Here is a 14,741-nt window from a genome sequence, read left to right as displayed (position 1 = left end):
ATAGTTGACCATCATCTTCTTTGATGATGGTAATATCAAGGAAGTCCACAGATTTAAAGTCATACTTCATAGTGAAAAATAAGTTCATATTATTCTCATTCAGTTTAGTAAGACACTCTTTAAGTAAATCCACCGGGCCATCCCATACCATGAAGATGTCGTCGATGTATCTCTGCCACAAAAGAAAGTGGCAAGAGTACATCGACAAGTCTTCATTGGTAATGATTTTATGCTCCCACTCCCCCAGGTACAGGTTCGCGTAGGATGGGGCACAGCAAGTCCCCATTGCTACTCCCTGTACCTGGAGGTAGTGGGAGCCTTGAAAAGAGAACACATTGTGTTCTAAGATAAATTTTAACAAATCCACAATAAATTTATTGTAGTTTGGTTCTTGTTGTCCCCTTTGTAGCAGAATATTTTTGATGGCCAAAAGGCCTTTGTCATGTGGTATAGAATTATAGAGGCATTCTGCATCTATGGTTACTAGAATAGCGTTCAACGGAATGGTAACATTTTCTATAATTTGAAGCATATGAATAGTGTCTTTAGTGTGGGATGTTAAACCAATTACATGGGGTTTGAGGTGGGCGTCCACAACACGGCTGGCAGTTTCTGTTATACTACCGTTACCCGATATTATGGGGCGGCCGGGTGGATCTCTCAAGTTTTTATGGACTTTAGGTAAACAGTAGAATGTGGGAGTACGTGGATGTGATATCCTCATGTACTCCCACATCTCTGTAGTAATGGTGCCAGTAGTTCTGGCATCATCAATGATAGCATAGTATTCTTTATTGAATTGTTGGACTATAGAGGCAGAAATTTTTTGATAACACGTTGTATTGTTTAGAAGTTTATAGCACATCTTCTCATAATCCCCATTGTTCATTATTCAACTGAACATGAGAATATCTATGGAATTCTAAAAAAACATTGGGCTATACTCAGGGAGGATCCTATCCTCCAACATATAGTGACACCAGCCCCAGCCATTACATACAGAAGAGCCACCTCTATAAAAGATACTCTAGTACAAAGCGAGTACAAAGGCCCCAATAGAGAGGACCCATGTCAACAAAAAGGCACATTCCCCTGTGGTAGATGTGATCAATGCAAAGTGATAGTCAGATGCAAAACAACCACACTGCCCAATGGTGAAATTTTTCAACCCAGACATTTTGTAAATTGTAAAACTAAGGGGGTCGTGTATTTGATGCGCTGCGAATGTAAGGCCTTCTATGTCGGGAAGACCAAGCAAGAACTAGGAAAACGCATCAATAAGCATATGCAGAGTCTCAATATTGGAGACCTTTATCTACCACTTGGTAGGCATATGGCAATTACGCACAAATACAGAACCCCCAAGGTAACTTTTTATGCCCTTGAAAGGGTACATATACCGGCCAGGGGGGGTGATTGGAACAAGCAGCTACTCCAGCGGGAAATGCGCTGGATTGCTAGGCTTGCGGCAACCACCCCCCCTGGCCTAAATGAGGCGGAAAGTTATAGGCCTTTTCTAGAGGGATTTTCCTCGGGGAAGACAGACTGAGGGTCCTTACTCTCTATGTCCTTTTTCCCTTTGGGAAATATACTCCACACTTCATATAAAAGTGGATAAATTTCTCACTTAGATCTCAAATACCTTCTCCTTATTCAAACTAGGACCATTACGACATTGTAAAACCCTCCCCCTCTCATCCCCCCCCCCCCCCTCCCCCCATCGTGATTATGTGATAGTACTAAGATACAAAATTTTATGAGATATCAGATCTCTAAGTGGGTCACAAAATCATTAACATTACTAATATACTATTATATCCTAAACTGGATATACATTTAAATTGTCCAAAATAAATATGTGATGCATTCTGCGACTAACATTTTTTCCTTTTGTCACAGGTCAATGCTGAGGGTGGGTTTACAACTACAGACCGGTTTTGGGTCTTCTCTGTGCAAATATCCCCTGATTGGGGAATTTTTGCCCCCCCTGCCCCCCCTCTCCTGTGCACTAGAGGCTTTTCCTTTCCCTCTTTTTGAAAAAACCCCCCCTTTTCTAGACTCTGTTATCTCTTTCTTTCTTCCCATTGTGTAGGCCTACCAGCCAACTTGTATCCCTGTCCATGTAATTGACACCAACATGGCATTTATATCATCCCCTTTTTTTTCTTTTTCCCCTCGGGGGGCTCCCCTGCAAATGAGAGCCCGGCACGGGTGAGACATCTCCTATGGGGACCACCATTAGGCCCCTCAAACATCTGGAGAAACAAGCGTTTCCGGGACGTTAACATTTGGTTGCTATGCTCCATATGTCTCATCCTGAAACCCCTGGTCAATCTTTTCCAGGGGATATACGCATCACCCGTGCCTGGGGCGTTATCTTCTACAGATTTCCCCTTTCTTTAAAACAAGTGTCCACTAGTAGTCTCCATATACAATATAGATAGGTATTATTTATTCCATTCACAATGTTTATTTCACCTTCAATTAAAAATTAAAATTAATTAAAATTATCCCCCCTCTATGTATCTACCGCATGACTATACCGCTACAACTTAGGCGGACATATTAGCGGAGTCTATTAGAGAAAAGGGCGGATATGACGTCACCGCCAGTCCAGCGGAATAATCTCCGGGCATTTCAGGCGGAAATGACACACGTCGGAGCCTTTGATTTGGGCGGATGTGATGTCACCGCCAGTCCGGGGAACTTCCGGTGGTAAAAGACGGATATGACGTAACTACTTACAAAACTCCCGCGAGAATCACCACGAGACTCTGGACACTTGGGTACTTAAGGGGACGCCGAGAGCCAGAACGGAGAGCTATCTCTCCGATGCAACACCGAACGCCTATTGCGCCGATATCCATACATAACAGTGAGTACTCTGGAGGAGACCTATATAACCAAAAACTTTTTTCTTAACTATGAAGGCAACTTATTACAAGAGGGTTTTATCTTATTTTTATTTTTTTCTCTATGTGACTATCAGGATTCATAGGACGAGTAATCTTAGATCACATCCTATATCTCATAGGATGATATGTTGCTGTCCTCATTGGATACGGTGACGACAGGCTCCAATCAGAATGGTATGATCGTCTCAGGTGGAATACCTACTTTTAACTAATAATAAGATATGCAAAATGTATACCGATATAGGCATATTATCCTTGTCCTATACCTTTCAGGCAAGGACTTATATTCCCTTTGGGAAGATATAGGTCTCCCGAAAACTCTTGGAAACTGATGAGATACCCCACACCCTCCAATAAATTAGTGAGGTAAGAGCTATTCTAATCATATTACTTAAATATAATATATACATTATCCTGATCTACCAAAGCTGAAAAGATATATCTCCTTTTCCCCTGATAGGATCCCACTTCAATAAATCCAAGAGATATATACATCGGAAGATAATATTTTCCTGGGAAAAATTAGCTTTTTTCCCCCTTTTTTCCCTATTTTTCCTGGTTTCGTTTTCTCTTTTTTCCCCTCTTTATATGTCTACATGAAAATCATCACAACAGGTGAATTTTACATGAATATTCTCTGTAATAATGTTTATATACATACTTACATTAACCTTGGATCTCTGACAGTTGTAAATATACTCACTGTTTCAGATACAAAATAAATCCTTATACCTGACTCTAGCTCTCAACGCATGGGAGTTCCAAATCCCCCCGAAGGGGAACCTTCTTTTGGGCTCTACTGTTTTGCAGGTATGTCCTTTTAACACAAGGGGTCTTTTCATCCTTCCCCCTTTTCTTTTCTTTTTCTTTTTCTTTTTCTTTTTTCCCCCCCTTTCCCTCTTTTTTCTTTTTCTTTTTGTCTTTTCCCCCTTCCTCTTCTTCCCCCTTTTTTCCCCCCTTTTTCCCCCCCCCTTTTTTCCTTTTTTCCTTTTCAATCTTTGGGAGTAGGTTTCCTCTCTAGGAGTATCCTGGACCAGCATGAGGCTTTCCAGGACCTCTTTAAGGGCAACATGTGGTCGCAGATGCTAATAATATATTTTTTACATGTATAAAAAAGTTTTCACTGTAAAATGTTTAGATATATTCTGTTTCTTGGAACTTACATTTGACCATGTATTTCAGGAACATATGCAGACTCCCTGAGGAAGATTTTTGTACTAAAACAAACAGTTTGAAACGCGTTGGACTCTGCTATGTACCTACAACTGTATTGTATCATTCATGCTTTTTTGATTCTATGACTCAAACATGTACAGTTTATGATGATTGTCTGTTACAACCACAACTTTACAAAATAAATAATTTTATAATAACTTCACGTTAAAATTTCTCTTATGAGAGCCTTTACTGTTACCCTTAAAGTCCCACAACCTAAGGGGGTTTCTCTTTCAATATACTGTATGGTTTACTTCAGCTTGGAAGGGTAGAGTTATGAAGTTGTGTTGTACCCTTATAATTAAATTAATAACATAATAACATGCGTTTTTTTTGGTGTGTGTGTTGGTTTTATATTTATTTGTTTATGAAAGTATTGTTTTAATGTGGTGATTAATAAACATTTATTTTACTAAAATGAAGATTTTCCTAATAAAGCTATCCTATAGTTTCCTTAAAAGGGAAAGAACACAGCAGTACAGTGGAAAAAAACAAAAAAACATTTTTTTTTTTACAGATTTTGTTTTAGCTGCCCTAGGCATTGCTCCACAAGTATCCTAAAGCAGAACTCCACCCAAATGGGGAAGTTGCACATTAAGGACTCGTCCTCTTCTCCTCTTGAAGAGTTGGCACGTTTGAGGAGTGGGTACCCAATTTTCACAGATACCAGCTCCCACCACCTAGGCGATCGGAGCAAAAGTTCTCCTCCCTTTCTCCCACCCTGCAGTGTTCAGGGACACGTGACAGGTCCCAGAAGATTGCATCCACCATTTCTGATGCACAGCACTACTCATGTATGCGCAGTGGGCACCCAGCTGTGAAGCTGAAAGCTGTCACAGTTGGGTGCCCATAGTGAAGATGCTGGCACCGAGAAAAGAAAACCAACCGGGGTGAGCACACCGCCGGATCATGGGACAGGTGAATGGCTGTTTTTTAAAAGTCAGCAGCTGCAGTTTTTGAGCTTTTGTGACAGGGGGACTGCTTCCCTTTCCAGAACACACCGGTCAGCTCTCTCAATCATTGACTGAGAGCAATGATCGGATGCCGATCAGTTGACCTCTTTTGGTCATGCCCTTTCGACAAAAGCGGGGCTGGCTGCTGTACATACGGCCTGAATGTCAGCCGATTTTCTATTGAACCGACTGAAACTGCCTGTAGTCGACCCATGTGTACGGGGCTTTATGGTAAATAAAGTCCCACACTCAGGTGCTATCTCTTATTTTTATCATGCACTAGACAACAACTGAATTCTAATTGGTAGCCCTAAGCAACCTCTACAGTTTCTTCTAGTGTCTGGTTGCCTCTGCCACAATTCATATGTGTAAGAATCATTATTTAGTACAATGGTTGGCTGTCAGAGGTTATATGGTGCTAGTTGCCTTTGCCATATTAAAAAAATAAAAAAATGTATTGCCTGATATAATATCAAACTGACTGTGTTTGTTGTAGAGAGCACTGTTCTAACGACTCTCCTTCTTTGCCTTGTATGTTGAAAGACCCTTGCAAGAGTGCCCTAAATGATATGAACAGAGTATGCCGAGTGAACCCACGCACACGAAGATTGGACATGCTTTCCCGACCCGAGAACTGCCCATCCCGCAAGGAACCGGTTTGTGCTGACGATGGGGTGACTTATGATAATGAGTGTGTAATGACCAGGACTGGAGCCATCAAAGGGATAGAACTAATAAAGGTGCGCTCAGGGCAGTGCCAGGCTCAGGGTAAGTAATGGAAAAAGTTTGTGTAGAAAAGTGTGACTGTAATACAATTGTGCCTAGGCTGAAACATTTATCAAGCAAACCTTTATAAATAAGTGTTCTTTTGGAGCTTTAGATTCCTCTCTGCAATGTGTTAGGAGCAGTTTAATGTTAAAGGAGCTTAGTGGTGAATCAAAGTTTCTTCTTTCTAATGGTTGAAATCAGTGTTTTTTTTTTTCCCCCTGCACCTGTTTTTAAAAAATTCCCAGGATACACGCCAAATTATTGCCTGCTACTCCCGTGATCCTCACTGTCTTCCTGTTGCCTGTTGCTGCCCTGCTGCATAGTACACACTGGGGGTCACTTGCTCAGCACAGGTACCATTCAGAGAACGCCTTGTATTTTTCTCAATTAATACAAGGTATTCTCTGATTGGATGAGGTGGAGATTGTGAGGTAAGCGCCCCTTCCCACCCCTCCACCTCATCCAATCACAGAGTGCTTTGTATTGATAAAGAAAAATTCAAGGCATTCCCTGAATGGTGTCCATTTTGAGTGACCAACCCACTCAGCACAGGACCTGGAAGATCACAAGGATCATTGTATCATAACGAGTAATTCAGCTTCGATTTAAAGTGGTTCTAAAGCCAAAGCATTTTTTACCTTAATGCATTCCCTGCATTAAAATAAAACAATGTTTTATCTTATTCTGTCCTTCCCCTTCCCTGTGTAAAGAGGAAGAAAGGGGTGAAGAGATCCAGTGCTGTGCACAGCTACATCTCTTCTTCCCTCTCCTCCTCCTCACACAGGGACTCCAGCAGCAGCTGTCAGTCAAATGCAGTGAGAAGGAAGCAGGGATGGGGCTATGCCAGTACTGTGGAAGTGGGGGAACTAAGACTGGGGGAACCCAGAAAAGCAGCATTCGGGCCGCTCTGTGCAATACCATTGCACAGAGCAGGGGAGTTGCTTATTATTTTATTAAAAAAAAAAACAAGTTAAAAAAAACAAACGACCTTTAGTAACACAAATGCTCTTATCAAGTTGTGTTATAATTTCTAAAACTTTCTTTAAATGCATAGTTTGTGTGTTTGTGGGGCTGCCAGACTTGCTTGTTACACTTTCAAGCCATACTTTATGCAGACCCTTTTATCTCACTGCAAGTCTGCTGTACAGGTTCTGTCTGACTGAAATCAATAAGACCCTCTGTAGTCTCTAATATAACATAAAATACTTACTTTGCCCCTGGTAGCCAGAGACCGCAATAATTTAGCCTAGGTAGGAAGTTTTTACTTAGCCAGAGACCTCAATAATTTAGCCTAGGTAGAAAGTTTTTACTTAGAATATTAATGTGATTTGATAATGTTGACTTGTTTTCATGAATTCATGCCAAGTATGAATTGTAAAGCATGCTTACTACACCTTCTACAATAAGTTCTCTCTACATACTGTACATTCTGTAGTTTCACTGCAGTTTCTTCACTTCTGTGTAGTGATAGAAAAGCACACCCCTCCCCATCTTGAAATGCTAGGATCAGCATTATCATGTTGGGAAGGGTGTTAGGTGGGTTTGCCTATTCTTATGCAAATAGTGACTTTGGGCTGCAGAAGGCTCTGTGTGGCAGAGGCAGCATCAGATTGGTATATTCTGACAGTTATCTTTCTGTACTTTTTAGGGCCCATTTGCACGGTTTTACCTGAGCATTAGAGAGTTTTCACTTAGATTTTATTGTTCGTTGACATATGGTGAAACAATATACAGTATTTTTTATGTGCTATGGGGTCTATGCCCAGTTATGTCTTTAAATAACCCAACATTCATACCACACACCTAATAAATGCATTCAGTGGAAAAGACTTGCGATGTTGCTCTGGCCATCATGGAAGTTGAGTAGTGCTTTAATTGATAGGTATAATAGTAACAGATGAGATGTGAGATTATCCTTTCCATCCTGTGCTTCTGTAGAGTTTCTAACTGCAGCAGATAGTGGATGTACATTTAATAGGCCACAAAAGATTGCCACTACAGCACAATCGAGTATGTTTGTTCCAGTGTGTTAAAAAACCCTAAAAATGAGTCTTTGAATTTCAGTTACATGCATCAAAGCCTTTGCCAAAAAGGTTCTTGTACCCATTAAATATATCAAATAAATGTGTTCTTTGTGCAGTTGCATCAAGCTATAGAGGCCAACCTTTGGACAGAAATATTAGGACACTTGGCAGAAAAAAATACTGGCTACGCCTATGGGCAGTCCCAGGGGGTATACTCCTTCTCACAGTTTATTTCTGCCTAGACAGGAGTAAGGACCTAGTTCCTTGCTGGGATATCTGGTCCTGGCATTTTTTTCTTTTTAGATATACATTTTCCTGTTTCTTTCCTGTGAGATCTGCAATCAACTGCCAGACTGGGCGACGGGCTTGATAATCTAGATCCAGTGGTCACCCCAGTCTGGCCAGCAAACCCGTGCAGACCTCAGCTCTGCACTAGGTCGGCCATGACATAGTCCAAGCAGACAAGGGCTGACCTGTGAGTTAAACGCCTCGCGAGGTTGCATACGACTGGGTCTCGGCCCGAGTCGCAGCGTTCCTCCTGGCCACCAGCCCTCCATTTCGATGGAGAGGGGTTCTGTCTGGAGCAGTGTCTGCCTGGTTCCTGGTATGGTGATTAGATGTCCCCCCTCTCCCCCTGGAGGGTTTTGAGGCAGACTTGGGCCCCTCCTTGGGATGGTCTGATCCCCAGGTCCCTGGGAGCCTCATGGTGCTGCGCCGGGCCGCCATTTTGCTGTAGCCTGTGTGTTTTTATGCACAGCGGCCATGTTTGTGTAGTCCGGTGGCCCTTTTTGCCGTGGTTTGCCATTGACAACAGCGGCAGCCAGGACAGTGGAGCCCTGTGGGCGGCGATATCGGCGGTGGGAGCCCCTCTTCTTCCCCTGGTGCTGACTCCTGGATCTTTTCACTTCCTGAGTGCAGATTATCCTGGTGGCTGCAGGTACCTGTTTCTGCTGAGGATCACTTTTTGCTTTGTGCCTGGCGACCGGGTGGTGCTGCCATAGCAGTGGAGTTGTCCCTTTGCAGTGTTTTACACTTTTTGTGACTCTTGGAGTCTTCTGGGAACATCTCCTTTGGAGTCCTTTGTGTCCCGGGTGTAGATGGCTTTTGGGCGATGGGCTATCAAAAAGCACCCTCCGCCTTCCCCTGCCTCATCTGTCTCATCAGTTCCTGAATCTGATTAGGCCGCACTGACGTGGGTCACGCTTGGGTCTACGACCACGCGTCCGGTGTCCTCAGATAGTGAGGATAATTCCTCCACATCTGCAACCGCGCACGAAAAGGCGCTGGTGGAAGCACTGCTTGTATCTTTGCGTAAGACCTTGAAGATGGAGGACGCAGCTGGGACGGAGGTGCAGGTTCCCTTTGGCACTCACAAGCCATCCAGAACAGCAATGGTGTTTCCTTTGCCCGCCTATTTTGACAGAATTGTCGTTAAAGAGTGGGGATGACCAAACCGTCCCCTTGGGGTCCCTAAGCAATTTATTAGGCGTTACCCCCTATGAGGGGTCCCTTATTAAGAAGTGGATTGTTCCACTGGTGGTGGACCCTCCGGGTTCCAGATTAAACAAGGCAACCATGATCCCTGTTGAAGAGTCCCCTGCCTTTAAGGATTTGGCTGATATGAAGGCGGAGGCTGTGGCCCGCAATATTTACATACTGGCTTGTTTGGCACTGAGGCCCGTATTCATCATTGCCCTGGTGTCACAAACTGACCGAGTGGGCTGAGCTTTTACGCTGTGACCTGGAGGGAGAACAGCTCCCCCCTGCCTTTGCTGAGCTGAAGTTTATCTGTGATGCCTCTTTGGATGCGGCTCCTCTAGTGGCTCGGCTCTCGGTTCTGGCAGTGGTCCTTCGGCATGTCTGTTGGCACAAATGCTGGTCTTCGGACCAGACTTCTAAAAGGTCTTGACTGATCTCCCCTTTCAAGGGGATCGTCTGTTGAGGCTACCCTGGCTGACATCATTAGAGGTGTCACAGGGGGAAAGAGTACTTTTCTTCTGCAGGCTACTGAGGGAAAGGAACCTTGTCGTAGACGTGGGCCCTCCTCGGCTCAAAGGAAGTTTTTTCTTCCTATAGGGTCGACTGACAGGAGCTCGAAGCCTTTCAGGGCCTCCTCTGGAGGATCCAAACTAACCTGGCCTGGCAAGCCAAGAGCGGACTTCTCCAGACCCATGGACAAGGCTCCTTCAGCATGAAGGTGCACCCTCACCCGTATTAGGGGTGGGGGGACGTCTTCACTGGTGTCCGGACCTGTGGACTTCCCTGGTACAAGACAAGTGGATCCACAAAGTCATTCGTTCTGACTACAAGATCAAGCTTCACTCTTGTCCCCCGGCAAGGTTCTTTCCTTCCAACTTGCGACTTTCCCTGAACCGCTTACAGGGCCTGTTTAGGGCAGTACAAGACATGTTACTTCAAGGGGTCATAGTCCTGGTTCCGACTTCAGAACATTTTCAGGGTTTTTACTCAAACCTGTTTACAGTTCCCAGGAATGCAGTTCCCGGAAGGCAAGGTGCATCCAATCCTGGACCTCAAGGCACTTAACTGCTTTGTGCGGGTACAGAAGTTTAGGATGGAGTCCATTCGCATGGTGGTGGTATCCCTGCATCAGAGGGAATTTTCTTGTCTCTGTCGACATCAAGGATGCTTATCTTCACATTTCAATATGTGCCAATCACCAGCGCTTCCTCCAATTTGCCATGGGAGAAGAGCATTATCAGTTTGTGGCGTTACCCTTTGGTCTCGCCTCTGCTCCTTGACGCTTCACAAAAGTGTTAGTCCCGGTGTTAGCATTGTTACGCCAACGGGGGATTGCGGTACTGGGCTACTGGACGACCTCTTTCTGCGAGCGGAGTATCCTATTGCTCTGGTGGAAAACGGCATACGACCTTTTGCGGAAGTTCGGCTGGATTCTGAAATTTTAAAAGCCTGGTCTGATTCTGTCCACGAAGCTGGACTATCTGGGTCTGACTCTGAACTGGAGCCAGAAAACAAAGGAGTCCCTGATATGGTGGCTTTGCTCTCCGGTACTTTGGCCGGGCAAATCCTTCCTCCCCTTGTATTAGACAGTGGTCACCACGTATGCCAGCCTCTCCCACTGGGGAGGCATCCTCAGCAAAAATTCTGCTATGGGGATCTGGACCGATTGTCTTGAAACTCAGAGCGATCAGACTGTGCCTGGATCATTGGACTGATCATCTTTAGGACACTGCTTGTAACAAAACTGAGTAACTATAGCAAAAAGAGGGAGTATACCCCCTGGGACTGCCCATAGGCATAGCCAGGTTCTTTTTTTTCCTAGTGTCCTTCTCCTGTAGGGGGCAGTATGACAAAATGGTCACGAAGATCAGGAGCTGTGTCCATTAATGAGCATCAGAGAAATGGATTTTACATGAAGTCAAAAATCCCATTTTTTAGCACTTGCATTCTTTGCCCATATTGGTCCGTGGGTGCTAACCTAATTTCTAACTGTAAGAGGATGCATTTAAGTCTTTGAACCACAAGCTGAAGGTTCAGGAAGAGATGTTTCCTAGGGAAGCTCTATATGTGAGTAAATGGGCCATTCTTTGCTACACAATACGCTTCCGAGTCTACACAACACTGAAGTCTACATCTGTAAAAATCAATATCTTCCTGACACTGTCACTGCCTGAATAGAAGCATTTCTGACACAAAGAAAGTATTTGCTGAGTGAAATGACACTTATGTGGTTGGGAAACATTCAAATGGAAGCCAGCATTCCCACTTTGCAATCGATTTGTGCACCGGTAAGTGTGCTTTTAGAACTGCAGAATAAAAGCAGGCAACACCTTTTTCTATGATGCTGTGCATTCTCCTGTAGCAGAAAGTGGACAATTTAGGTCTCTGTCTGAAAATCTTGAGAGGATTCATTCTCACCTATAAATATGCAAAATACTCTATTTATGTATTGTTGTAATTATCACAATTGTAGCTATTAAGGGCTCTCAGCTTCAGTCATTTACTGAACGATAGCTGCGTGGTGTCAGAAACTAGCTGTTGCCATTATTACATTGACAATTAAAATGTTACATTTAGTAGAAGCCATTCTTTTTCTTTTTTAGTTTTTACAATGGAAGTATAGGAAGCTCCAAGTTCGGTGTTCTAACATATCTTCACCTTTAACTTATTTGCCATTCTTTGTGTAGCAAAGGAGAGTTAAAAAAACCTAATTCTATATCTATTCCGGCTTAAAGCTGAACTCAAGAAACGATGGGTCAGCTCCAAGGCCAAAAGTGCAGCAGTGCTTCCACAAGGCGATAAAATAGTGATTTTATATGCTTGTTAAAGGAGAACATACAAGGCCACACTGCATGTGTAAGTAAAAAATATGAAATCGGAGATATATTAACATTGTTATGCCCAGAGTTCAGGTGAGGTTAGCAATAACCTAGATATTTCTTTCACGGTGTTCTTAAGTTTGGTTTTTATTGTCATCTGTGTCCTCACTAGGGGGATTATTACCCACACCTCCTGTAAGGACAGGAAGTGATGGGAATTTTTTTTTTTTAATGGACTGAAGAAGTTCATCCTTATAATAATGCTTTTCATTCATGTCCATGCAGTGCTATAATTATACATGTAATAACATTTCAATTAAAAAAATTTTTTCAGAGAAATCAGATTTTTTTATTAATATAAATATCTGTTTCTGTTGTCGTATTGATAAAGTTATTTTTATATTTTTATAAATCTAAAAGGAATGTTAGATTACAGCCTTACTAGACGGATTATAAGCCCTGGTTCACACTGATGCAATATGCGCTTTGACTATAACAGAAGTCGCGCCCCATTTAGTGCAATGAAACCGTTATAATAGGAGCAACTTGAGTCACTCTGACTTAGAAAAAGGTTCCTGCATTACTTTTGGTCCGACTTCGACATGACTTGCATTGACTTCTGCTAAAGAATTTGTATGCAAGTTGTGCTGGGATGTCAGCTTCAAAGTCGCATGAAAGTTGCGGCAGTGTGAAGCGGGCATTAAAGTCCATCCACTAAATCTGCGAGGGGAAATGCAATAAAACTGGTGTACACAGAATCTGGTGTAGCTGTGCATAGTAACCGATCAGCTTCTAACTTCAGCTCCATTTAAGCTTTGACAAAAAAAACAAGAAACTGGTTGATTACCACCAGATTTTGCGTGCACCAGTTTTAGTAAATCTCCCCCCTTGTGTTACATAGTGTAGGATAGTAGATGGAAATGTATTTCTTTATACTCTACATTCAGAACTGATTGTGTATAGCACAAATGCAACCTAATAATATAGAGCCATTTATTCCAAACTGCATACAGCTGTTTCACACTTGTTGGCCATCATCAGTGCAGTGCATGGAAATACTGGCCTCTGTGAAGTAGGGCTTGAGGACCAAGGATAAAGTATAACCCAACAGGTTATGGCGAGGTGGGAAATAAGAAACCAAAAAGCCTCCAGTGAAGCTGTGAGACACATAGTCAAGCTTCCTTTTATTAAAAATAAGCCTAAAATCAATAAAATATTTAGCTTATTTTCTCATCCCTAATTTATAAACCGATCCAAAATAAGATAACCTAACATCAGTTCAGCAATCTATTCTCTTTAGTGAGGTAGTCATTACAGTTGTGCTTAATACGTTTACATACCCTGGCAGAATTTATGATTTCTTGGCCATTTTTCCTGAGAATATGAATGATGACACAAAAACTTTCTTTCACTCATGGTTAGAGTTTGGCTGAAGCCATTTCCTAATGACAAACAGAAACTACCCAAATGACCCTGATCAACAGTTTACATACCCTGGTGATTTTGGTCCTGATAACATGCACATTAGTTGACACAAAGGGGTTTGAATGGCTATTAAAGGTAACCATCCTCACCTGTGATTTGTTTGCTTGTAATTAGTGTGTGCGTATAAAAGGTCAATGAGTTTCTGGACTCATGCCCCTTGCATCTTTCATCCAGTGCTGCACTGACGTTTCTGCATTCTGAGTCATTGGGAAAGCAAAAGAATTGTCAAAGGATCTGCGGGAAAAGGTAGTTGAACTGTATAAAACAGGAAAGGCATATAAAAAGATATCCAAGGAATTGAGAATGCCAATCAGCAGCGTTTGAACTTTAACCAAGAAGTGGAAAATGAGGGGTTCTGTTGAAAAACCAAACCACGGTCAGGTAGACCAACTAAAATTTCAGCCACAAGTGCCAGGAAAATTGTCGGTGATACAAAGAAAACCCCACAAATAACTTCAGGTGAAATACAGGATTCTAAAAACATGTGGCGTGGCTGTTTCAAGATGCACAATAAGGAGACACTTGAAGAAAGATGGGCTGCATGGTCGAGTCGCCAGAAGAAAGCCATTACTATGCAAATGCCACAAAGTATCCCACTTACAATACGCCAAACAGCACAGAGACAAGCCTCAAACCTTCTGGCACAAAGTCATTTGGAGTGAGGAGACCAAAATTTAGCTTTTTGGCCACAACCATAAACGCTACATTTGGAGAGGAGTCAACAAGGCCTATGATGAAAGGTACACCATTCCTACTGTGAAACACGGAGGTGGATCGCTGATGTTTTGGGGATGTGTGAGCTACAAAGGCACAGGAAATGTGGTCAGAATTGATGGCAAGATGAATGCAGTATGTTATCAAAATATACTGGTGGAAAATTTGCATTCATCAGCCCGGAAAGCTGCGCATGGGACATACTTGGACATTCCAACATGACAATGATCCAAAACACAAAGCCAAGTCGACCTGTCATTGGCTACAGCAGAATAAAGTAAAGGTTCTGGAGTGGCCATCTCAGTCTCCTGACCTCAATATCATTGAGCCACTCTGGGGAGATCCCAAACGTGCAGTTCATGCAAGACA

The 14,741-nt window shown here is 42.9% G+C and overlaps 1 protein-coding gene across 11 annotated transcripts in view; it reads left to right on the top strand.

Moving 5' to 3' along the window:
- Nucleotides 1–14,741, top strand: part of AGRN (agrin) — a 704,390-nt gene that overhangs the window by 467,746 nt on the left and 221,903 nt on the right. For all 11 annotated transcript variants that reach the window (XM_082274335.1, XM_082274327.1, XM_082274332.1 and 8 more), the window contains one exon: nucleotides 5,627–5,851. In XM_082274335.1, coding sequence (XP_082130461.1) covers nucleotides 5,627–5,851 — 225 coding nt within the window. The remainder of the gene's footprint in view (nucleotides 1–5,626; nucleotides 5,852–14,741) is intronic.

This window comes from Pelophylax lessonae (assembly GCF_965119305.1).
Source record: "Pelophylax lessonae genome assembly, chromosome: 12".
NCBI classification, from domain to species: Eukaryota; Metazoa; Chordata; class Amphibia; order Anura; family Ranidae; genus Pelophylax; species Pelophylax lessonae.
Note: the sequence above shows the minus strand (reverse complement) of the source record. Positions and strands in the feature narration are given on the sequence as shown.